Source organism: Puma concolor, chromosome D3 (assembly GCF_028749965.1).
Source record: "Puma concolor isolate L17-30 chromosome D3, mPumCon1.1.hap2, whole genome shotgun sequence".
NCBI classification, from domain to species: domain Eukaryota; kingdom Metazoa; phylum Chordata; class Mammalia; order Carnivora; family Felidae; genus Puma; species Puma concolor.
The window spans coordinates 6,146,995-6,172,881 of record NC_141678.1 but is presented as its reverse complement, the minus strand read 5'-3'; the positions used below and the strand labels follow the sequence as shown (position 1 = coordinate 6,172,881).

General features: G+C 49.9%; 1 protein-coding gene across 2 annotated transcripts in view; it reads left to right on the top strand.

Annotated features, from left to right (window-relative positions):
• The window catches only part of DNAH10 (dynein axonemal heavy chain 10), a 143,742-nt gene that overhangs the window by 85,371 nt on the left and 32,484 nt on the right, over positions 1 to 25,887 (top strand). For both annotated transcript variants that reach the window (XM_086681488.1, XM_086681487.1), the window contains 14 exons: positions 291 to 426; positions 1,607 to 1,729; positions 3,226 to 3,360; positions 3,644 to 3,860; positions 6,550 to 6,669; positions 7,936 to 8,081; positions 11,037 to 11,189; positions 12,750 to 13,010; positions 14,787 to 14,959; positions 15,968 to 16,061; positions 16,360 to 16,527; positions 17,080 to 17,268; positions 20,744 to 20,915; positions 25,409 to 25,612. In XM_086681488.1, the coding sequence (XP_086537614.1) occupies positions 291 to 426; positions 1,607 to 1,729; positions 3,226 to 3,360; positions 3,644 to 3,860; positions 6,550 to 6,669; positions 7,936 to 8,081; positions 11,037 to 11,189; positions 12,750 to 13,010; positions 14,787 to 14,959; positions 15,968 to 16,061; positions 16,360 to 16,527; positions 17,080 to 17,268; positions 20,744 to 20,915; positions 25,409 to 25,612 (2,291 nt within the window). The remainder of the gene's footprint in view (positions 1 to 290; positions 427 to 1,606; positions 1,730 to 3,225; positions 3,361 to 3,643; positions 3,861 to 6,549; positions 6,670 to 7,935; positions 8,082 to 11,036; positions 11,190 to 12,749; positions 13,011 to 14,786; positions 14,960 to 15,967; positions 16,062 to 16,359; positions 16,528 to 17,079; positions 17,269 to 20,743; positions 20,916 to 25,408; positions 25,613 to 25,887) is intronic.

The window sequence follows — 25,887 nt, the reverse complement described above, 5'->3', positions numbered from 1 at the left end:
GCAGGAGCGCAGGTCTGTGTTTTCAGCCTTTCGGGTTGCAAGAGAAGCAAGAAATTCAGATTTTTGTGTGAAGTTGCATTATTCTTCAGTGTCAGTGACTGACTCACACAGATATTATGGTTTGTTTGTTTTTTTCCTTTTGATTTTATGGGTCAAACCTCTGGACCAAGTTGGGTGCTCTGTGTCAGGTCCCGGCTACAGAGCCCTGGGAAAAAGACATTCGTCATGAATGGGGAAGGGACACCAAGTTCCATAAGAAAGCCTGGCTTACTTTTCTTGGGTTGCTATAGGTATATTTTATTTGATGGTGATGTGGATGCTCTGTGGGTGGAAAATATGAATTCTGTGATGGACGACAACAGGCTGTTGACGTTGGCCAATGGTGAGCGCATTCGGCTTCAAGCGCACTGTGCTCTGCTCTTTGAGGCAAGTAGTGATGAAAAATAATTTTTAATATGTCTTGCAGTTAAGAATTTAAATGTTTATTAAATTGGTAATAAATATAGATGACCAAAGAAAACCCAAACAGTGCAAGAAGAGTTTTTATGATGAGGACAACTCAATACTTCCCTCACTCTTCTTACTCCTCTTTACTGTATCCCGGAGGTAACTACTTTTCACTCTTGGGTTGTTTCTGCTGATCGTTATCCTGTTGTCTGTATATAACACACTTAGCATGCTGTTTCTTCCTGTATCAAGTTTACACAGTATCTACGCTATGACTGCTATGAAAGCGAGAGTTCATCTCTCACAACACTAGCTCACTCCCCTCCTCAGAATACTAAACTAAACTGATTGCTACATCAGTTAAATCAGTAAAAAGTATTTGCGTTATTATGAATATGGAAATATTTACTGTAGAGCCAACTAGTATACTGCTATTATGTTTACTTTCTTTTTGAGCCTTTTTTTTTTTTTGGTCTTAGTTTGTAGTTGCCTTCTTTTTTTCTCTCACACTATTTGCCTTTAATTTTCTTTTCATTTATTTTTGCAAACTTTCTATCATAGCCTCTGAACCTGTTTCATAGCTGTGGCCCTGAGACTTGTTTTCACTTCAGCTTAATGTTAAAGTTGTTCCTAAGTTGGCCTGCAAAATTCACTGATGCATGTGTATTTCCTTACCTTATTGGCTGACTGAACGGTGTCTTTTTTTTTTTCTCATGAAGAGATAGGTGTGTTAATATTGCTGGTTTAGATGGGTATGTATTAAGTTTTATACTACCCAATCTCAACTATGTTTTAAAAAATGAAGAAAAAAATACTGAAAGGAAAACAGTCCAAAACAATGTTTATTTCTTGGTGTTGGTATTTTGGGTAACTTATTTTCTTCTCTATAGTTTTCTATTTTTGTCAGATATTCTACAGCATATTAATTTTCATATTAATTTATAGTAAAAGAAAAGTTAAAAAGATGCTACATCAGAAATGTATAACCTTCCCATGATAAACCCAAGTGTTCAGTTGGAAGCCTCATGAAAGCTATGTTAATCTGGGCATGACTTGGGTTTTATGCAGTTGTGAAAACTTTGCCCAAAGCAAAGGCCTTTAAACATGCCGTTCAGCTGTTCATAGCTTTAGACATGACTGATTTCCTTTATTTCTCTAGGTTGGAGATTTACAGTATGCCTCTCCTGCAACTGTGTCTCGATGTGGAATGGTTTATGTGGATCCTAAGAACTTGAAATATCAACCGTACTGGAAAAGATGGGTTAATCAAATACAAAACAAGGTGAAAATTATTTCTAAGATGAACTTAAAAGTTATTAGTATTCGTGCCTAGCTGAATAAACATAATCCAGGGGGATGTTTGTAGTTAAAGCCATGGCCTTGACCTTGATCTGCCTGTGATCTTAAGCAGTGTCAGAGCATCAATAAATTGGATGAAATCTGGAAGACACACTTACTAGATTTCCAGATAGTTCCATAGCTGGTGGGATAGGTAATCTTTTTTTTTTCATTTCTTAAGCTTATTTATTTATTTTGAGAGAGAGGGAGGGAGGGAGGGAAGAGACAAGCTGGGGAGGGGCAGAGAGAAAGGTGGACAGAGGATCTGAAGCAGGCTCTATGCTGATAGCACAGAGCCTGATGCGAGGCTCAAATTCACAAACTGTGAGATCATGACCTGAAGTCGGACGCTTAACCAACTGAGCCACCTAAGCGCCCCAGGGCTACGTGATGATTTCAGTAGTCTAGATCAAGGGTTGACTTTTTTTTTTCCTGTAAAAGGATTGAGAGTAATATTTTAAACTTTGTGGGCCGGCTGGTTTCTTTTGCAACTACTCAACTATATCATCGTGGTATGAAAGCAGCTAAAGTACGTGAATGGTCATGTCTATGTACCAATAAAATTTTATTTACACAAAGAGGTGGCAGGCCAGGTTTGGCTTGTGGGTTGTAGTTGGCAACTCCTGCTGCAGCCAAGCCCAGCTGTTGAGAGACTTCTCTCTAGAGGGGCCCAGCTTTTGCTGAATTGGATGAATGCAATGTGAAGGACCTAGCTTGTCATGTAATTGAGTTCTGACGGTTTTAGTTGACCTCAAACCATGTCATGTGTCACATGGCTGCTAAAATGTGTATTGTAACAAAAGGCTTCATTGAAAAGTATAGAGATAGGTGTGACAGTCATGTGAAGGTAGTGCCTTGACCACACACCCAGGACACCATGACTGCATTCTCAAAGCGACACAGGTGGTTTGGGTGTATCACTGGAAGGACTGCTAGGCTGATGGTGAATTGGAAACCAGGACATAATTATCCCAGAGAAGAGAAGACCGAGGGAAGCATGATAGGACCATTGGAGGCACTGTCGTAAGGGAGAGAGAGTTGTGTCAGGGCCCGTGCGATCCCTGGTGGTCCTCAGCGCCTTGATAGGGAGAGGGGCTTCCACTGCTTTGCACTCTTTGCAAGATGACTGTGGCCGCCCCACTTGAACTTGAAGATAATCAGCCCCATTTCTGTCAAATGGGACCTGTTATCCTCCCTCCCTCCCAGGTGGCGGGGTAGATGCTATGGCAGTGAAACGAAGTGCTTTGCAATGAAGGTGCACCGTGAAGGACAAATCTCTCCACAAACGGAAGGCGCTGTTATCGGGGTTTGCTCACCTGCCAAATCTACCCTTCATCAGAAGACCTTTCTCATCTCTCTTTCGCCAAGATCAGCTTTCCACTAACTTCCCCTTAAATAAAGGAGCCCTCGAAAATGCATTGCAATTCTGCTCTTTTATAGGCAGAGCAAAGCAATTTAGAGAGTCTCTTTGAGAAGTATGTGCCCTATCTCATCGATGTGATTGTGGAAGGGACAGTGGATGGAAGACGAGGCGAGAAGCTGAAGACCGTCGTTCCGCAGACAGACCTAAATATGGTGAGAAAATATCCCTGCTAGCAAAGAGAGATGCTTCCCTAAAGGTGGACCCACAGGCCAAGGGAAGCAGAGATGCCAGAGGGGTAAACTGTAACGTCACAGGTTGCTTTCTTTGGCGACCCTGTGCAGGACAAGGTGCCAGGCTCCATCTGACGGAACCGATAGGGTGGGTCATAGGTTCCCACCGCGCTGGGACCTGGGATCCTGAGGTTTATGACCAGAACTGACCCTGGGGTGGGGGAGTGGAATGAATGGGCTGATCCGGGATTTGCCTGGGCACTAGGTAACCCAGTTAACCAAGATGTTGGATGCACTACTCGAAGGAGAAATAGAGGAACCAGACCTTCTGGAGTGCTATTTCTTAGAGGCTCTGTACTGTTCTCTGGGGGCTGCTCTGCTCGAGGATGGAAGGATTAAATTTGACGAGTGCATTAAACGCCTTGCTTCTTTGCCTTCTGTTGATACAGAAGGGGAATGGGCCAGCCCCGGGGAGCTGCCAGGTAAGATCTGGGCGTAGACTGTTTTCCTACTCACAGCGCTTTGGGGGGAGGGTTTTGGAGGAAGTGACCTTGCTCTTCCATACGTATGCCCGTACGGGTTTTCCAGCTCGTTGGCTTCTGTAGACACACGTGCAATGGTCAGACCCTCCCGGGGTACCCTCAGGAGTTCCAGCGTGTGAGCTGCTAGAGCAGAAGCCGCACTGGCTTGTCTCGTTGCGTCTAAACTCCTCCCCACCCCAGCACTCCCACCCTCGCACCCTGAGTTTAGTTAGGCGCTCGCTTCCTTTGCTGTTTAAGGTTTTAGAAATTTTCACACTTTGCGTGACTTTGAGTTTGTTCTCCTTTGAATTTCTCTGCCTGTTTTTTTAAGACCACCTCTCTAATTTTCATCTGCTGTATTCCCGAGTATTTTCACAGGAGGTGATCAAGGGTGGATCCGTAGGTCCTTCTTAGGAGATCTTCATATTAAGGTTTTTAGGTTGCGGGTGAAGAAGGTGCATCCTCCAAGAACGACGTGTGATGAAAACCTGCCTTTTTCAGGAACTCTGTGTAACGCTACGATCCATCTTTGTCTAGTTCTTCAAAAAAACTTTTTTTAGCGTTTATTTATTTTTGAGAGAGAGAGAGAGAGACAGAAGACGGACTGTGAGTGGGGGAGGGGCAGAGAGAGAGAGGGGGACACAGAAACCGAAGCAGGCTCCAGGCTCTGAGCTTTCAGCAGAGTCCAACACGGGGCTCGAACCCACCAACCGGGAGATCATGACCTGAGCCAAAGTTGGACGCTCAGTCAACTGAGCCACCCCGGCATCTCATCTTTGTCTAGTTCTTCATGATATTTGAACATGACTTGGCCGGTCACCATCTTTCTAAGCTGTATCCTATCATCATTACCTGGGGCATTCTTTGTAAACGGCAAAGTAAAGTGGTCCCAGGGCTTCCTAATGGGGAGCACTGTGCTCTCCACCCTCCTGCTCGGGTGCCGGCTTCCTTGCTGGGCTCCTCCTGAGCTGTCTCTTCTGTTTCCCTCCTACCAACTCCCTCCCAGCTGCTCTTGGACCTGCTCAGGGGAAACCTTCTACGCCCTTCTAGAGACGTCTCTCCACCTCTTTCCTGTGAAAGCCACGAGTCCTCGAAAGGTTGGCTTCGAGCTCCGTCTTCTCATCCCACTTGCTTCTCGGCCAACAGCCACCCACCCCCCTTTCAAATCCCGGCTCCCCTGGAAGTGCTTCCGGTGAGCGTGTCCACTGCTGTCTCCACCGGAGCCTACGGGCCTTGGCGTCCTCGTCATCCCGACCTTGCCTGGCGTCCGACGTGGCTGACCACTTCCTGCCCTCTTGAAATGTTCCTCCTCTTCCCTGCCGGCCGCTCGTCCGTCTCCTTCCTCTCCTCGGGGTTTGGTCTTCCAGCCTCCTTTCGTGCTTCAAGTCCTCGCTCCCAGCTTCGGCCTGCCAGTCTCCTTCCCTCCTGAGCCTTCTCCTCGTTCCCTCTCGCTCTGTCCTACTGCAATCTGTCTGTGGGTTGTCTATCATTCATCTATCTACTCGTGTATCTGTTGTCTATCTGCCTTCCATCTGTCTATCTGTCTATCATCTATATCTGTCGTCTACCCACCTATTATCTCTCTATCACCTGTCTGTCCACCTTGCACATCGGCGACCCTGACACCTTCTTCCCCCCACCCCAGCCCGTCACTTCAGCCTGTCGATCTCCGCCCCCACATCTCTTGGGAGCTCTCCTGTCGGCTCTGCCCTGGGTAAGGTGGGAGCCTCACTGACAGATCTCCCAGTCTCCACTCACCTCCTCCAGATCCATTTTCCACTACAGTCGTACTGATCTCTGCAGAGGCAGACCCGATCACGGGTCCCACTGGAGACTAATGTCACACGCCCAGGACCGACAGGGTGGAGAACAAGCCCCTGAAATGGCCTGCCAGGCTCTTCGCGCAACAGCCCCGCAGCCCTTGTAGCATTGCCTCATCTGCCCACCGTGTGCACTCCTCACTTACTGCTTTCTGTTCCTCCGGCCACCCTGCCGTGCTCTCTCCTCCCTGACAGCCTCCCAGTGGCCCCCAGTTCTCTTGGCTCGGGACTCATGCTTCAGGTCTCAGACTGGATGGCATCCCCTTTGGGACGGCTTCCTCCCCGTGCTGGCTGCAAAATTTGGTATTGCTGGGGCCTCCGGGTGGCAGTCTCTCCGGGAGCAGGTGCACGAGGAACCTTTCTTAGAGCTGAATTTGCGTAGCACCCCTGATGTTCAGGTACAGAGGAGTGTGGGCTGCGGGGCGCCTCGAGGTGCCCCGCGTGCCCTGTGGCACCTGGTGCTTCTCCGACCTCTTCCCTGCCCCTCCTGGTCAGACGTCCTCCCGGGCGCCCGCTGCACCCGCGCTTGCCCTGTCGCGGAACGTAGCGCTCCGCGTTGACATTGCCTGTTGACTTGCCTCCGTTCCGCCCCCCACCCGGCCGCCAACAACTGTAAGCCTAGGTTCCAGGGTTGTCCGCCACCGAGCTCTCTCGTCCCCAGGGAGGGGGCTCAGCGTGTACCTGCCCAGTGGACGGGAGCGTAAGTTCGAAGTACTCAGTTAAGTTGCCGTCCAGGGGGCGGGTAGCATCAGTTCGTCTTATGCGTGTCCCGGAGCTGACTGTATTTCCGTGTCTACGACTGAAGCGAAATGGACCATTATGTACCACAGGTCACCTCCCAACCATGTATGACTTTCATTTCGATTCTGCACAGAAGAAATGGATACCGTGGAATAAATTAGTTCCTGAATACGTTCACGTCCGCGAGAGGAAATTTATCGACATCCTGGGTGAGTGAGAACCAAAGCCCTGTTCTCAGCGTATGGCTCTTGTCCTGTGAGGAAGTGAAAAAGATCCGGGGGCCTCCGTGGCCCCCTGAGTCCCACCCAGAGCGTTGGTTCGGAGAAACTGAAAAGATTGAGCCGTGGGTCTCACCAAGAGGGTGGCGTTTCTGATTCTGTTTATGTGCGGCTGGCTCTGAGCGTCTTCAGATGTCTGTGGTTCTCAGCTGTCACCTGACAGGTGGGGTGGGGATAGGACAGTCCACTCTGCCCTCCCCCCCCCAAGTCTCCACAGGCCCCCTGCAGCCTGGAGAGCTGGCCGGCTGTGCGAAGAAATGAAGGAAGAAGGCGAGAGGAATGAGCGGGGCAGCGTGTCGTGAAAAGGGCTGCCCCGCGAGGTCGTCCACCACGGACACTTAATGGGTTGTGCCGTATTTTTTAACGCACCCCTCTGGCTATTTAGAGAACGTAGTGGCAGGATGACTTCCCGAAACAAACGTCTGGGTTTGGTTCCGATGGAATGAGACCTACCCATTTCCCCAGGAACCAGTCAGGACTAAAAGCAACCAGTGCAGGAGCAAGCCAGACCTGGTTTCGTGGTTTCGTTCTGTCTTTGGAGGAAGTTGTTGGTCAGGAAACCAAACCCTGCAGATGTGTGACTGATGTAAGCCATGGAGAAACTGAGTTTTTAACATCCCAAGTATACGTCAGAGTCGGACATGAAGAATGGTTTGGGGCTTCTGAATCTGGACCATAGCAGTGACCGCACCGCTGTAGAAATGTACCAAATGCACCAAAACATACCCTTAAAGTGGGTGAATTTTATGGTGTTTAAGTGATGCCTCCATAGAGCTATTAAAAATAACGATTGGGGCAGTGAGATTCCAGACGGTAGCCGTATACTCATTTTCAAGGTCACATCTTGGGGTTTTGCCGATGCTTTTTTTTTTTTTAATTTTTTTTTTCAACGTTTTTATTTATTTTTGGGACAGAGAGAGACAGAGCATGAACGGGGGAGGGTCAGAGAGAGAGGGAGACACAGAATCGGAAACAGGCTCCAGGCTCTGAGCCATCAGCCCAGAGCCCGACGCGGGGCTCGAACTCACGGACCGCGAGATCGTGACCTGGCTGAAGTCGGACGCTTAACCGACTGCGCCACCCAGGCGCCCCTTGCCGACGCTTTTTATGGGATGTTCTGAATTCCGTGAAACTCCAGGTTGCCGCATGCTCCCCTTTGACGTTTCTGTGATGCCCCCCTCCTATCGTGTTCCCCAGTTCATACAGTGGATACAACGCGCACCACCTGGATGCTGGAACAGATGGTCAAGATCAAGCAGCCGGTTCTTTTGGTTGGGGAATCTGGCACCTCTAAGACAGCCACTACCCAGAACTTCCTCAAAAATCTGAACGTGGAGATGAACGTAAGTCGTGGTTGGTATCCTGCTGGGTAACAAATCGCCCCCGCGCGTAGCAGCCCAGGGCAACAGACGCTTACTGTCGCACCATTTCTGCGCGTCAGGGATCTGGGCATGGCTTAGTTGGGCAGTTCTCGCTCACGCTCTGTCCTGAGACTGCTGTCCAGCGGTTGGCCGGGGCTGGAGGCCTGATGGGGGGGCTGGAGGGCCCTCTTCCAAGATGGTGGGCCTCAGTTCCCCACTACGTGGACCTCTCCGAGGGCTGCCGAGTGACCTCTTGATATTGCAGCCTGCTTCTGCCAGAGCGCACGTCCACGATGGAGCAAATCGGATGCCATGCTGCTTTAGGTGACCTAGGAAATCACCTTCCCTCGCTTCGGCCATGGTCTGTGGGTGACACAGAGACCACCGTGAATCACCTTGGCCTGTGGGAGGGGGCTACGCGGGTGAATGAGTACCTGGAGGGTGAGGGTGGACGGGGGTCATCTTGGAGGCCGGCCGTCTCTTTATTCATCACCTTGCTGTGGTTTTGAAAACCTCAAGGTTTTCCTTTATTTCCCCCAGGCCTGTGTTAAATGTGGGAGGGTCCGACATGTGGGGGACACTGAGCTAGCTGGGTGCCACAGGGACAGACAAGAGCGAACTTGCAGTCAGTTCTGGAGGGACTCACAGTTGGGTGGGGGGGAGACAAATTCGGAATCGAACCCTGTGAAACATGACACTGCAGAACGTGCCAGGGTCCTAAGACATTAGGAAGGGGGGTGCCAGGGGCGCCTGGGGGCTCAGTCAGTTAAGCATCCAGCTCTTGATTTCAGCTCAGGTCCTGATGTCACGGTTCATGGGTTCGAGCCCCTCCTTGGGTTCTGCGCTCACAGTGTGGAGCCTGCTTGGGATTTTCTCTGTCTCTGTCCCTCCCTTGCTCACACTCTCACGCTCTCTCTCTCTCTCTCTCTCAAAATAAATACACTTAAAAAAAAAATAAAGAGGGGCGCCTGGGTGGCTCAGTTGGTTGAGCTTCCGACTTTGGCTCAGGTCAAGATCTCACGGTTCGTGAGTTCGAGCCCCGCGTCGGGCTCTGTGCTGACAGCTCAGAGCCTGGAGCCTGTTTCAGATTCTGTGTCTGCCTCTCTCTCTGACCCTCCGCTGCTCGCACTCTGTCTCCCTCTGTCTCAAAAATAAACAAACACTAAAAAAAAAAAAAAAAAAAAGGAAGGAGGCTGTCAATTCTCCTTTCTATACTCAGAGTTGCCTTACATGGACCACCTGCTCATCATTTCAACTGTCCTGGCTTTAAACAATTTTTATCTAATGGTTTTTTTTTTTTTTTTTTTTTTTTTTTTTTTTTTTTTTTTTTTAATAACCAAGGCAAGATTCTGTCTCCTCCAAGAAGCTGCCTGTGCTTTTCAGGATATCCAGCTGATACATACTTGTCCCAAATCCACTCACTGACTCAGTTCTCCGTTTTAGTTAATATCTGCTCATCATTTAATTTTCTAATTCCTGTTTTGGCCTTCTGGAACCTCAGAGGGGAGAAGAGTTTCCTGCGGCTCTTCTTTCTGACTCCCTTACTTAGGCTTGTTCCCCGGGAAGCCCTGTGACCCTCTAGGCCAGGGAGTGGTCAGCCAGGCTTCGCGATGGGCATCACATGAAGGATGTGGGCAAGACAGGGCCAGACTGCCTGCGAATGGTCGAGCCCAGTCACAGGTGCACGGAAACAGGGTTTATTCAGCTTGAAGGATGTCATTGTGGAGGCACAGAAGGGATGTTTATAGCCAGAGGGACCGAAGAGTTTGTGGGGTCAGGCAAACAGCATCCACATTCAGAACACCCCCCACGACTCAGCAGCTGGTGCTCATCGGCCCGGCAGTCACATCGGTGCACATTCGTTATGAGGAGACGCACGTTGACCTTCATTGCACGCGGCTCCCGTGCGCCTGTCGGCACCTCTGAGGACAGTGCCGTCTGCAGCAGTGGTTCTCAAAGTGTGGTCCCTAGGCCAGCAGCATTGCCTGAAAACTCGCATACACGATCCTAGACCTTTTGAATCAGAAACTCTGAGGATGGGGCCCTTTGAGCTGTTTGGCACAGGCCCTCCAGGTGATTTGGGTGCATATTAAGAGCGAGAACCATTGACCCATGAACTCTCACCAAGTGCTCTAAGAAGCACAGTGAGGGGTCCTGTGTGTGCCCCGTGCATGGGGGAGGCTCTCCACACAGGGGCCCGGGGCCCCCCTCGCCTTTCTCTCAGCAATTAATTCCAAAGGTGCTCTCTCTGACCTGTTTATTAAGACATAGCAGGCATGATAGTAACTTCTGGTTGAATATTACTTTGTCACGTGGAAAACGCCTTTGGGGATTTCATCTGTGATAAAATTACCCTATGAAGTAGTCCAAGCAGATGCTATTAAAACTGTCTTACAGATGAGAAAAACGAGGTTCTAAAAGGTTGAACCTCTTTGGGGTGCTTGGGTGGCTCGGTCGGTCGGGCGTCCATCTGACTTTGGCTCAGGTCATGATCTCGTAGTTTGTAGGTTCAAACCCCACATCGGGCTCTGTGCTCTCAGCTCAGAGCCTGGAGCCTGCTTCAGATTCTGTGTCTCCCTCTCTCTCTGCCCCTCCCCTGCTTGCCCTCTCTCTCTCAAAAATAAATAAGCATTTAAATAAATAAATATTAAAAAATTGTTTAAAGGTTAAACCTCTTTTTGGAGGTCACTTAGCCAGACTGTGCAGAGCTAAGACCCCCTAGTTGACATTGTGCCAGAGGCCCACGTGTGGTGACTGGTCATGCTTGGCCTCACACAACCTGCTGAAGGGGAAGAATGCTGTACCGGCACACACTGGGTTATGGGAAAGTTCAGATGCCGGTGAATTTGCAAAATGGACGGCAGCGCACGGTCCAGCATTTCCCGCTGGTACTGAGAAGAGATGACCACCTTCTGGAATGATCTCTCTCTCTTCCAGATTGTGTTGATAGTCAACTTCTCCTCCCGCACCACATCTCTGGATATCCAAAGAAACTTGGAAGCAAACGTTGAGAAGCGAACCAAAGACACATACGGCCCGCCCATGGGAAAGCGCCTCCTGGTGTTCATGGACGATGTGAATATGCCAAAGGTGGCGTAAGGTTAAGGAGCAGGGGGCGGTGGGGCCGGGCCGCGTGCTGCGCTCGCGTCGCTGTGTGTGCGCGTGGAGTCCGTGAGTGTGCGAGCGCGTGCCTTCGTTCTGCACGATGCCCGCAGGGTGCTGGCGATGGGAGCCAGCTCTGGAGACAGTGTTACTGGAAAGTTCTACTGACACAGCGGGACTCTTCCTTACTGATTGCTTTCCTAGAGGAGTTAGGCAGCAGGCAGCCTCCAGGCTTTTTACAGCATGTATTCGAGTAAGTGGTTTCTCGATGAGCTAGAGCTCAGACGATAGTGTTGTTCTCAGTCCCAGGTACATGGAAAGCATAAGGTCAGACGCTTCCCAAGGATTCCTCTGGATTTACCAAGGAAGGGAAACTTTAGCATGCAGGAGTGTGTTTCTGGGGCCGGAGCCTGAGAGTTGTGAAGTTTTCTTAGTACTAAAATTTAAATTTATGCAATTTCTGCAGAACCATTTTTTCCTCTGAAAATCTATCCTCTAGATGGACTGTGTACAAAGCCAGGATTCATCCACCCATCCATCCATCCATCCATCCATCCACCCACCCACCCACCCACCTAGTCATCCATCCTTCCTTCCTTCCTTCCTTCCTTCCTTCCTTCCTTCCTTCCTTCCTTCCTTCCTTCCTTCCGCCCTTCCTTCCTTCCGCCCTTCCTTCCATCTATCCATCCACCCATCCATCCACCTACCTTTCTTCCACCCATCCACCCACCCACCCATCCATCTGTCCGTCCATCCATCTTCCTTCCATCCTTCCATCTGCCCATCCGTCCATCTATCCATCCATCCACCCACCCACTGACCCACCCATCCGTCTGTCCATCTATCCATCCATCCACCCACCGACCCACCCATCCATCCGTACATCCATCCACCCATTCATCCACCTTCCTTCCTTCCACCCACTCACCCATCCATATGTCCATCCTTCCATCTTCCTTCCATCCTTCCATCCACCAGTCCGTCCATCTATCCATCCACCCACCCACCCACCCACCCACTGACCCACCCATCCATCTGTCCGTCAATCTATCCATCCACCCACCCACTGAGCCACCCATCCATCTGTCCGTCCATCTATCCATCCACCCACCCACCCACCCACCCACCCACCCACTGACCCACCCATCCATCTGTCCATACACCCATTCATCCACCTTCCTTCCTTCCACCCATCCACCCATCCATGCACACACCCACATACCCTTTCATCCATCTGTGCATCCATCCAATTAACGTGTATTTATTGAGCGCCTCCTATGGGTCTGGTGCTGTGCAGTGACGAACAGAACATAAGTAGTCCCTGCCCTCATGGAGTTTACAGTTGAGTAAGGCAGACAGATAAAAAAAAATAATAATTACAAATGAATATGTAGTTGCAAACCTCGAGAAGCCCCATGAAACTAAAACCAGAGCGCTCTGAGAGAGTAAGAGGAGAGATGAGAATTAGTTTAGATGGTTAGCAGAGGCATCCCTGAGTTCTGCTTTACGATACTACTATTATCTCCTTTCTTTAAACACTAAATCAAGGTGGATGAATATGGCACACAGCAGCCGATTGCCTTGCTGAAACTGCTGTTGGAAAAAGGCTACCTGTATGACCGTGGGAAGGAGCTAAACTGCAAAAGCATTCGAGACCTTGGCTTTATTGCTGCGATGGGAAAAGCTGGAGGAGGCCGCAATGAAGTTGATCCGAGATTTATTTCGCTGTTCAATGTCTTCAATGTACCATTTCCTTCAGAGGAGTCTTTGCATTTAATTTATTCCTCCATTCTGAAAGGCCATACCTCGGTAACTTGATTTTAATTAGCAGTCTAGGGGCGCCTGGGTGGCTCAGTTGGTTAAACGTCTGACTTCGGCTCAGGTCATGATCTCACGGTTCATGGGTTCGAGCCCCGTGTCGGGCTCTGTGCTGACAGCTCGGAGCCTGGAGCCTGCTTTGGATTCTGTGCCTCCCTCTCTATCTCTGCCCCTTCCCTGCCATCACTCTGTCTCTTTCTCTAAAAAATAAATAAGCATTAAAAAAATTTAATTAGCAGTCTGAACTAGAGGGCCTTCTGTTGGGTAGAGTGTTTGCATGGTCCTCTTGGGCATTAGACACAGCAGGCACAAGGCCCACGGTACTTTTAGGGGCACACAAAAATGTTTCCTTTCAAAACTGGAAGAAAAAATATCCAGTCTGGATTATATGCCTCTTTATATCAGTGCAGTCATAAAAGATAAAGTAACATATTTTTATGGAGGAAGGGGCCCAGAAGGCAAAAGTGCCTTGGGTCCATGGAGGTCATGATGTGGCCCTGAGTTACATGGGTCACATTGAGCCGCAGCAGTGAATTAACTAGGGGACCAGGACCCGGAGTCAGGCCCCATGCTGCTCCTTGGGCAAGTTCGTTGAGCTCTCCTGGACCCAGTTCTCATCTGGAATGGGGATGACGGTGGCAGCCACCTCACCGAGAATGCACCTAAAATGTGCGGTACGGCGTCTAGAACATAGCAGATGCTCATTAGATACTAGTTACCGCTCTTCTTATGTCGATTTAACTTGGCCATCCCACAAATGGAACCCATGCATTTAAATGATGACCTTCTGGTCCCGGCATTTCCCTCCTAAAGTGAGGTTTGCACACAGTCTTCAGGGGCAGGAAAGGTAAAGGTGTGGAGTGGCCAGGTGTGATCACCAGGGACTGTGAGCACCTGGGGTTTCGTGCCTTACCTTAAGCCATTCGCTTCCAAAACCGTGAGGTCTGCCCTAGTCCAGTCAGACTCCAACGGAGGGCTGGTATGGGCTTTGGTTTCACATCATGTCGACTTGTCAGTTAATGAGAAAATCTAGGGAAACAGAGCAAATCAGATGGTGAGTTTCTCTGGCTTTTTCAGTTTTTTTCTTATCTCCTCTTTTTTTTTTTTTAATTTTTTTTAACGTTTATTCATTTTTGAGACAGAGAGAGACAGAGCATGAATGGGGGAAGGTCAGAGAGAGCGAGACACAGAATCTGAAACAGGCTCTGGGCTCCGAGCCGTCAGCACAGAGCCCGACGCGGGGCTTGAACTCACAGACCGCGAGATCATGACCTGAGCCGAAGTCGGCCGCCCAACCGACTGAGCCACCCAGGCGCCCCTCTTATCTCCTCTTTAAAAATTATGATAAAATTCACATAGTGTAGGACTCGTTGTTTTAACCACTTTAAAGTACAGTTTACTGGCATTGAGTACATTCACAATGTTGTACCATCATCACCACCACCTTATTCCAGAATATTTTCATCACCCAAAAGTAGTCCCACTATCCCATCCTTCAGCCCCTGGCAATTGCTAATATGCCTTCTGTCTCTCTGGATTTGCCTCTTTTGGACATTTCGTATAAAGGGACTCGTACACCATGTGGTCTTTTGTGACTGGAGGCTTTCATCTGGCATCATGTTGTCAAGGTGCGTCCGTGTGGTGGCACATATCAGTGCTTCACTCCTCGATGTCGCCAAATGACGTGCCATTCGTTGTATGGATAGACCACATTGGCTTATCCATTCATCCATCGATAGACACTTGGGGTGTTTTTTCAATTTTTAGGTGTTTCATGAAAGCATCATGGCTGTGAGTGACAAGCTGACCTTCTGCACGTTGGCGCTTTACAAAACCATTGTGCAGGACCTGCCTCCCACACCATCCAAGTTCCATTACATCTTTAATCTTCGGGACCTCTCAAGAATTTTTAATGGTCTTCTCCTCACTGATCCGGGGCGGTGAGTTTGTCTTCTCTCCATACCCATGTGGCCCATGGGTATGATGGTGGATTTTCGTTTAAGACAGAGGACTTGTCAATGAAATGGATGAATCAATGTATCAGTTAATCACCCAGTGTCTTTTTGTTTGTTAAATGAAGAAAAGGGTTAAGGGCTTGGTTAAGGCCAGATGACTTGTAAGCCCTTGACTTGAAGACAGGGGAGCCGTGAAAGACAGATGCGTAGACACGTGATATTTAAGCCCTTGGTGGCAATGCTCGACTGACTGTGTATTCTTTCTAAAGTTGCCTTTTGCTAATGCACCTGAATTGTTTGCAGTTGCTAGTTACATTTTGTGAAAGACCCACAAAATGGAGAAGTAAGCACAAGGGACGGAAAGGATTAAATCTGGGTGTAAAACTTTTCTCATTAAAGCTAGACTTCTGTCTTTACGTTAACGTGCGCTTTATGTAGGTCTGCAAGCAGAGTCCACTTTTGTGGATTCACGTTGAGTCCACAAAAAATTGAAAAGTGAGTTAGTTGAGGACTTTCCACATACCCAAACTTGTTCTCAGGTACCCTTGAGGAAGACCACGGGAAGGCAGCTTCAGGGATTTAAGGGGGGAGTAAGGGCTCTTTGCCAGCAACCAGAGAAAGTTCTCGAACTGGGGCCGGATGGAGCTGGTTCTTAAAATACGAAGCTGCCAGTGGCCTTGATGCTGATTCTAAATTCTTATATTCCAGCAAGTAGAAGCCGTGTCGGGTACCCATTTTATGTCACTTATGTCATTTACGGATAACGTTCTTTTTCTTCCCTACGGGAGGATAAATTATAGCTGATGATTTTATGGTCTTTACACTTAATTTGTTAGCTTCCATTAAAATTTCATTAACGTGAGACCGGGGGGCGGAGAAAGGACTATAGAAATGTTGTCCTTTTCCACACCCTGTGTATCCATCTGAAAATAGCATTTCGCCCCTCTCTCTCTAGATGGCTTCTCGACTGATTTTGCTCCTTCCATCATGTAGGTTCCAGACGGTGACCCAGATGGTGAGAGTCTGGAGAAACGAGTGTCTGAGGATCTTCCACGACCGATTAATCAATGAAACAGACAAGCAGCTGGTCAGTACATCAAACTATACCAGCAAATTCAAAACTCTAACTACAAAATTCTTCTCTGAGTGAAGTAAACAAGCATACCCACCCCCCCAAGTATTTTTTTAAATATAGTTCACCAATTGGAGAAAAATACACTAACAACAGAAGTTGATGGATAGAGGAGGGTGGATTATGGAGTACCTTGCAACAGAGAAAAGAATGCAAAGTACTTCAGAGAATCTTAGCATATGTTCTTTTTCTGACAAGTTTTAGCACATATATGTTGTCGAGTTTGAGTCCTTAAGCGGTCTTCTGTCAAAAGGTACAAGACCACATAGGCAACCTGGTTATGGAACATTTTAACGATGATATGGAGGTGGTGATGAGGGATCCCATCCTGTTTGGAGACTTCCGGACGGCCCTGCAGGAAGAGGAAACACGCATTTATGAAGATATCCAGGATTACGAGGCAGCCAAGGCTTTGTTTCAGGTGTGGATGGGGCTTACCTTCTCCACAGGCTCACTTTTCCTGGGAGCGCTTCTCAGCGGAGCCCAGCACTGGGAAGAATACCCATGCCTGTGTCTCGGGGTTCAGAATGAGAGCTTGTGTCTTATCCGGTGGTTGCCACGTCCAGTGGTGCGTGGGGATGACCTGAGGAATGTGTTAAATACACAGACCCCAGGGTTCACCCCTCTGGGTTTCCATTCATCCAGCCCAGGGATGGTCCCAGGGTTCCAATGCACAGCCAGGTTTGGGAACCACTCAGCTCTCTGCTATCCATTTTCGTTTTAATTCATGAACTGAGCCTTGTAATCAGCTTTGGCTCAATGCTGGCCGATCACAAACCAGCCCATAGAAGCCTTAATTGCCAATACTAGATTTAGTCCCATAAACCCAAACAATTTAATTATTTCAACCACTATAGATTATTGGGGGGGGAGGGGGAAGAATCTCTCCTCCGTTCTTAATTTCTCCCGGACAAAAGGAAAGTCTGTCTCTCAAAATCCAGTGAACCTTTTTTTTTTTTTTTTTTTTTTTCAGGAAATTCTTGAGGAGTATAATGAAAGCAACACCAAGATGAACCTGGTTCTCTTTGACGATGCCCTGGAACACCTAACCCGCGTGCACCGCATCATCCGAATGGACCGCGGCCACGCCCTGCTCGTGGGGGTCGGAGGCTCAGGGAAGCAGTCTCTCTCCAGGCTGGCCGCCTTCACAGCCGGCTATGAGGTGAGTTGACCTCCCCTCCCAGAAATGGTTTATTAAAGCAATTTCGCCGGTTGGTAGTTCATGCAAACTTTGGAAGAATCGAAAACAGATCAGATCATAGCATGATGTTTTCATAGAGTGTAGAATTGGGTTTTTTCCTTGTTATTATTTTAACCGAATGTCCGAAAAATCTAAGTTTTGTATTGTTTTCGAATGTTCTTTTAAATTTAGTTTTGAGAGAGAGACAGAGACAGAGCGTGAGCATGGGAGGGGCAGAGAGAGAGGGAGACACAGAATGTAAGCAGGCTCCAGGCTGTGAGCTGTCAGCACAGAGTCTGACGTGGGGCTTGAACCCACCAACCGTGAGATCATGACCTGAGCCGAAGTCAGATGCTTAACCAGCTGAGCCACCCAGGGGCCCCTTGTATTATTTTTAGAATGGACACTATGTCAAATCGAATTTGAAAGTCAAACTTGAGCCAATTTTGTGGTTTGTGGTGTGCACTCCTACGGAGGAGGGATCGGCCCAAACCTCCACGGACCCAGCATTCAGGTCAGCAAGTTGCTGGCTGCTGTGTCGGCACAACCAGCCCACACAGTTCTGGGCCATTCTTAGAATCTCTTTCAAAAAACAAATCCCCAAACAACAGCTTTATCGAGATATAATTCATAGACTGTACAATTCACCCATGTACAATTCGGTGCTTTTTGGTATAGTCACAGATACGTACAACCATCAACACAGTCTATTTGAGGACATTTTTGTCACCCTCAGAAGACATCCTCTGCCCCTTAGCTATTACCCCTCTATATTTCTGCCCCTCATCCAGCCCTTAAAAAAAAAAATCACTAACGTACTTCCGGTCTCTATAGACATCCCTATCCTGGACTCTCATATAAATAGAATCATAGAGTACGTGGTCTTTTGTGACAGCTTCTTACACTTAACCGCCTGTTTTCAAGCTTCAGCCGCATAACACTGCCCGGTTCCTTTTTATGGCCAAATCGTGTTCTGTTGTATAGATTGACCACACCCTGTTTATCCATTCACCCGTTAATGGACAGGTGCCCGGTTTCCACCTTTTGGCTGCTGTGAACGGTGCTGCTGTGAACATTCACGTACAAGTTTCTGTGTCTACATGTCCACCTAGGTGTGGAATTGCCGGATCGTGTGGCAGTTCTGTGTTTGATCATTTGGGAAACTGCCAGATTGTTTCCCAAAGCAACTGCACCATCGTACGGTCCCACCGGCACTGTGTGGGGGTTTCTGTGTCTCCACACCATTCTTAGAAACTTACCTTGAGCTCCTGCCATACCCACTGGCAGTGCCCTTACAGGAGCCTCTCAAAGCGGAGACGTGCAGCATGCAGTGGGGCTTAATTTGGAACAAGAGTCATCTCCACGGTTCACTTGTTTATTTTTGATTTCGTGGCTTGCACTTGAGGTGTCCTATCCAGAAAGTCATTGCCAAGACCCATGCATGACTGTGTGTGTGTGTGTGTGTGTGTGTGTGTGTGTGTGTGTGTGTGTGTGTGTGTGTGTTTTAGAGAGTCTGTGAGTCAGGGAGGGGCAAGGGGGAGAGACAGAGAATAAGCTGGGCAGGGGCAGAGAGAGAGGGGGACAGAGGATCCTAAGCGGGCTCTGTGCTGACAGCAGAGAGCCTGGTGCAGGGCTCAAACTCATGAACCTGAGCTGAATCTAAGGGTCAGATGCTTAACCTACTGAGCCACCCACGCGCCTCTGTGAGAACTCTTTGTACAGAAGAGCAGTCATGATTAGTTCAATGGATCTAGCTTGCAGTCTATACTTTTGTTTAAAGTATTTCTAAAGAAAAATAAATAAATTTGGTTGATTTACCTTCCAGATCTGATAAAATATGTGATCCAGATGTAACCGTTTTTATAGTTTTTGTACATTTGCCTAGACAAGTTGATTTCTTCCGTTGATCGGTCCTGGTAAATCTGATGTACTGTCCTCTGAGGTAGTGTCGTGCATCCTGGCCTGGCCTGGCCTCGAGGAACGGCAGAGAGGATGTCCGAGGGACAGAGGAGAAGGGTGAACGTGTGCTGGGCTGTTACTGTGCCCTGGGAATTGGGGGGGGAGGTGGGGAGTGGGGTCATAGCGAGCTGTTCATGCCCAAGTGGTGTTAGGAACTGTTGAGGGCGGGGCGCCTGGGTGGCTCATTTGTTGACCTCTGACTCTTGATTTCGGCTCAGGTCATGATCTCATGGTTTGTGAGTTCGAGCCTCTCGTCAGGCTCTGTGCTGACAGCGCGGAGTCTGCTTTGGATTCTCTGTCTCCTTCTCTCTTTGTCCCTCCCCCACTCTCTCTCTCTCTCTCTCACGATAAATAAACTTAAAAAAAAAAAAAGGAACTGTTGAGGGCAAGGGGGAAGCTAACTCAGGGAGGATCACTGGGGTCTGCACGTATCAGACGGAACCGGAGACCACACGTATTTGGCTGAAAGTCATCCATGTTGCCGTGTGTGTGTGTGTGTGTGTGTGTGTGTGTGTGTGTGCGTGCGTGCGTGTGCACCGAGTGCCCTGCGTGAATGTGCCTTTGCAGGCCCGCGTGAGTGGGCAGAGCGTGCACGTGACCCCGTGTGCGTGCGTATATCGGGGCTGAGGGGTGGCAGCGCACGAGGGATGTTCTAGTCGCTGTAAATCCCCTGAGCTCTTTCAGAACTGACAGTTGGCTGTTTGCAGTTCACTTCCCGGCCTCTGAGCCGACGGAAACGAACGGAGGTGTGTCCTCATTTACATTTGTGTCCATTTCGAAAACATGTAATAGGATTTTAAAATTTTCGGGATCGAAACTGGCTTCCTACTTAGTTTCTCCACACATCTTCCCACAATCTAATTTTCGATGAACTCGCACCCGGGCCTGTACCCACACGTGATGGTTGTGCTTGTGTGGGTTCTGTTTTCCTTTCTCCCCGCTCTGTGACTCGAATGACTCGTGTGTTTTTTTTTTTTAACATTTTTAAAATTTATTTTGAGAGAGAGAGAGAGAGAGTACAAGCACGAGCTGGGGAGGGGCACACAGGGAGAGAGAGAATCCCAAACAGGCTCCAAGCTGTCAGCACAGAGCCCGATGCCAGGCTCGAACTCACCAACCATGAGATCATGACCCGAACTGAAGTCGGATGCTTGACCGACGGAGCCACCCAGGTGCCCCTCCAATGACTCATTTAGCGAATGAAGGTGTCCTTTTCCTCTGCCATACTCACGTGGTCCCCTCTGCACAGACCTGCGTTCCCTGCACACTCTGTCACGCACTACACGTGTGCGCGCTCCTTTGCGCAAAGGACTGTCAGAGTTTTCTTCGTCCCGCATTTCTCACTCAGCAGTGTTTGTGAAAATGACCCGGGGCGTCTGGCTCTGCTGTCACTCGTCCCCCGCAGACGGCTGCACGGCCTGAGCCTCTCCCCCTGCCGTTGGCCTGTGACCCTCACGCGGGCCGGTCGTCTCACGGATGCTGTGCTCCGCGTCGGCAGGTGTTTGAGATCCTCCTGAGCCGAGGCTACTCGGAGAACAATTTCCGGGAAGATCTGAAGAACCTTTATCTCAAACTTGGGACTGAGAACAAAAGGATGATCTTCCTGTTCACGGACGCCCACGTGGCCGAGGAGGGCTTCCTGGAGCTCATCAACAACATGCTGACGTCAGGTACGTGGGCTGTGCTGGCCGGGTACCCGGCCAGGAGGAGGGGCCGCTCGGCGCGGGCCTGGTGGGGCCCTCAGAGATCAGAGGTCGTCCTTGGGCAATGATGAGGTCTAGGCTTGTTCCCAAAGGTCCCTCTGGCCGCCCTGAGGGTCTAGACAACAGGAAGGCGAGAGCGGGAGAGGGTGGCTGGTTTGGAGCTGCCGCTGGGGTGTGCAGGCGACAGATGACCTGGGTCTGGACGGGGCCGGGGGGTGGGGATGGCGGTGCTGTGGGAGTGGAGGGAAGCGGGAGGATTCACGAGGTACGGATGGGGTGAGGGCGAGTGAGGGCGAGTGCACCCAGGGTGGCTCCCCCTTTCAGGCTGGAGCCTGTGGTGAGTGGTTCCATTGCTAGGAGGGGGAGGACCGGCCGCTAGGGGTGCGTGGAGTTGGCTACACTTACAAAAAATCCAAACTGGATGTCGGATAGAGTTTGCTAGAGAGAGTCTGCTAGAGCCTTGGTAACAAAGTACCACAAAATGGGTGGTTGGAAACCACAAACATTTGGGGCGCCTGGCTAGCTCAGAAGAGTGGGTGACTCTTGATCTCAGGGTCACTTGAGCCCCCACGTTGAGGGCTGAGCCCCACGTTGGGTGTAGAGATGACTTAAAAAAATTGGGGGCACCTGGGTGGCTCCGTCGGTTAAGCATCCGACTCTTGATTTTGGCTCAGATCATGATCTCCTAGTTCGTGGGTTCGAGCCCCACAAACCGGGCTCTGCGCTGGGAAGTTCAGAGCCTGCTTGGGATTCTCTCTCCCTCCCTCTCTCCCTCCCTCTCTCCCTCCCTCTCCCCTACTTGCTCTCTCTCTCAAAATAAGTAAATAAGTAAACTTAAAAAAAAAATCTAAAATCACATTTAGTGTCTCACAGTGTGGAGGTCCCCCCTCAAGGCACCTGCGGGGTGGTTCCTTCTGGGGCTCTGAGGGAGAATCTGTTCCAGGCCCATCTCCGGCTTCTGCTGGTTTGCCGCTAATTCCCGGGCTCGTGGGCGCGTCTCCCCGGCTCCGCTTTCCCACTCACATGGTGTTCTCCGTGCGTGCGTGTGTCTGTCTCTGATCCAAACTTCCCCTTTTTATAAGGACACCAGTTGTGCTGGGTTAAGACCTACCTTATGGACCTTGTTTTGTTTTATTTTATTTTTATTTTATTATCAGGTTAGTTAACATACAGTGGAGTCTTGGCTTCAGGAGTTGAACCCACTGATTCATCACTTCCGTACAACACCCAGTGCCCATCCCACTGAGGTGCCCTCCTCAGTGCCCATCACCCATTTCTCCCATCCACCCCCCCCCCACCTCCTTTCCAGCCACTCTGTTTGGTCTCTGTATTTAAGAGTCTTTTATGGTTTGTCTCCCTGTTTTTATCTTACTTTTCCTTCCCTTCCGCTATGTTCGTCTGTTTTGCTTCTCAAATTCCACACAGGAGTAAAATCATATGACATTTGTCCTTCTCTGGTTGACTTATTTCACTGAACACAATACCCTCTAGTTCCATCCACGTTGTTACAAATGGCAAGATTTCATTCTTTCTGATCGCTGAGTAATATTCCATTGTATATACTATCCATTCATCGGTCGATGGACATTTGGGCTCTTTCTATAATTTGGCTATTGTTGATAGCACTGCTATAAATATTGGGGTGCATCTGCCCCTTTGAATCAGCATTTTTTTGTAGCTTTTGGATAAATACCTAGTAGTGTAATTGCTGGGTCATGGGATAATTCTATTTTTAATTTTTTGAGGAACCTCCGTACCCTTTTCCAGAATGGCTGAGCCAGTTTGCATTTTAATGACCTCATTTTAACTTCATGACTTCTATAAAGACCCTGTTTCCAAGTAAGGTCACGTTCTGAGGTCCCGGGGGCTTCAACATATCTTGTGTGGAGGAGCACCATTCGATCTGTAGCAGATCGGCAGTTGGATGTAGGGGTCTGGCTCTCAGATGTGGTTCCTAAAGCTTTGGAAATGGATGACACCATCTGCGGGGAGAGTGTGAGAAATCAGGGGAGCCCGGGGCTGAGTTCAGGGAGAAGAGGAGTGAGCCGGAGGCTGAGGTGGTAGGAGGGGAACCGGAAGCGAATTCCTCTTTATCTCTTGCAGTACACATAGCTGTGATTTAATCACGGCCGAAGGACACAAAGCACCATCAGCAGAGGGGGAGAGGCGCATGGGACGAAGTCTGGGGAGTCAGGCAAGGCTTCCAGAGCCCTCTTCCAGGGCGGTCACACAGGATACGTTTAACGCCTCCAGCATCTGATTGTGACGACACACATGAAGTGTCATCTCCCAGGGAAGCCGTTCGGGACTCAGCGCCGAGGGTGTTTACTGGGGGCTGGTCACGTAGGCACCTGCTGCCTGGCACCTACTGAAAATTCTAGATTTCCAGGGGGAAAGCAGGTGGTCAGCATGAGCCACACTGTTTGCACAGACAGTTCAGGCCTGATGAGCTACTCTGATCCCTGAATGGTAGTGGGAACCCTCCCAAAGTCCGTGTTCCCAGACACGGGCCAGGGGCCAACCCTGTAAGCAAGCCTTAGTGAGGAGAGCAGCCCCAGGCCTGCCACGTCATCTTTGTTCCATATGGGAACCCAACAGATAGTTCATAAAAATGTAGGATACTGATTCGAAATGGTATAGATACAGTTGGAAAAAGTCCGACTTGCCAGAGTCTGGCTGCTTTCCTGCCCCGAGAGGGCTGTCTCTGCATCTCCCCATTGATTTAGTTATTCCAGAATCCCCGTCAGGCCGAAACCCTGGAGTGCATCAGACGCCTGACCCCTCCCACACTTTGTCCTGCTTTCTTTTTTGTCCCTGGAGCCCGTCCCTTACCTTGCGCTCCCTTTACCGGCCACCAGAGCCAGACCCTCATCGTGTCTGTGACTCTTCACACGTATCTCTGTATCGATCTTCCTGCTTCCTAACACACCGCCTTCTGTGCACGTCACCAGCTCGGGGTCTCCGCGGACGGACTTCTGTTTCCGCCGGCTGAGTTCCTCTGCCTCCTTATTTTCCATCTTGCCTCTGCATCTTGCTCAGGCCCTTCTTCCCGCCTGCTGCACTCTCTTTCTCCCTCTCTTTATCAGCCTCCATGGTTGCAAGTGATGGAAACTCAACTCCAGTTGGCTTATGTGAAATTAGAGGGAGATGAAGTCAGTATTGATTCACAAAACTGAAAAAGTCCGGGGCACATTTGGATTCAAGTGCTCAAGAGAGAGCATTCCGAATGGGTCTCCCCCACCCACCACCCACCCCTGTCTTGGCTTTACCGTTTTTCTCTTTTATTTGCATTTTTGGATTTTCCCAAAGTAATTAAACAAACAGCACCAGATGCCTGAGGCTCACATCCTCCTTGGCTTAGCCTGGGCCAATGAGATTCTTTCCCAGATGTTTGTGGTCCAAGGGCTCGGCAGGGCTGTCATTGGCTGGCTCAGATCACGTGCTCCATCCCTGAGCCAATCACTTTGGCCGGTTGACACAGGGCTCTGATTGGGCAGGTCACCCAAACCGCTCGCAGGCGCCGGATGATTGTGAAGTGATTCTCCCAAGGAAAAGAGAGACCTTTGGCCAGGAAGTGGGGACGGGCGGGGACAGAGGGACTCCACTTTCCAGTCTAAAGTGTCAGGTGCCAAACTTCCTCCAAATTCTAGCTCCGGGGCCGCGCAGGGTCTCCCTCCCCTAAGAAGCCTCCTTCACTGGTGGCAGCTTCGTACCTCCTGAATACCTGGGGCACCTACAGTCCCCGCTACTCACATGGCATTTAGCACATGCTTCCTTGGGTCGGCATCAGACTTTCCACACGTGGGTGGCAGACTCGTGAGGATGGGTATAAGCGCCAGCCCTGTCCTTTGCTGTATCTGTAAACCCCACTGCAGGGCTGGGGTGTATTTTCTGTGAAGACCGAGAGGGCTCCTGTGGGTCTCATTTAATAGCACCCCAAATGGGCAAGGCTACTTATTTTCCGAAGCCCTTACACTTTGCAGCAGAGTTTTTCATCCTGGGCCCTAATGACATCAGGGGCAGGGTAGTTTTTAGTTGTGGGGCTGTCCTGGGCATTACAGGCTGGTTGGCTGTGTCCCTGGCTTGTACCTGCTAGATGCCGCCAGCACCCCAGCCCCACACACACATAAGCCGGGGCGACCAAAGACGTCTCCGGACATTGCCAGATGTCTCTTGGGGGCACAGTTGTCCCTGGTTGAGTACGCTCACGATGACCCTCCCAGGTAAGGAGGAGACGTTTGTTCCTTCCACTTCAACGAGGAGACTGAGGCTCAAGGGGTTTATACACGGGGTGTGAGTCTTGGGCCTCAGAATCAGGACCCAAGCCCTGCTCCTTGGCCTTGGCATCTGCGGCTCTTCCAGTGATGCTGTGCTCCTTTCATTTAAGTGCCTAGAGAGATGATACCACCCCTCCCCCACCCCTCCGAGGCTGAAAAACTCATTGTGTCTTTGTTCTCTAGGGATCCTACCCGCGCTTTTCCCAGAAGAGGAAAAGGAGTCTATCCTCAGTCAGATTGGACAAGAAGCTCTGAAGCAAGGGACGAGCCCGGCCAAGGAATCCGTGTGGCAGTACTTTGTGAACAAGAGCGCAAATAACCTGCACATTGTCCTGGGCATGTCGCCGGTGGGGGACACCCTGAGGACGCGGTGCAGAAATTTCCCAGGTGCCCCTGAGTTGAGCCTGCAAATCGGTCTTTCCCCTTCGGCAGGGCGTTCCCAGCAAAGCGAAACAGGAGATGGTCACTGGGCGGAAATTCAGGCCCTGCAGCGTAGGGTGAGACCCGCTCTGCCCCTCACGATCGCCGGCGGGCTCTCGTGCTGCCCACGGTGGACAGTGTCCTCCAACAACGAGGAGATGCTCACAGGCCCAGGTGCACGGCCCGAGGCGAGCTCCCGGCTCTCTTCCATTTGAACCGTTCTGCCAGCCTCGTGGAAGGTG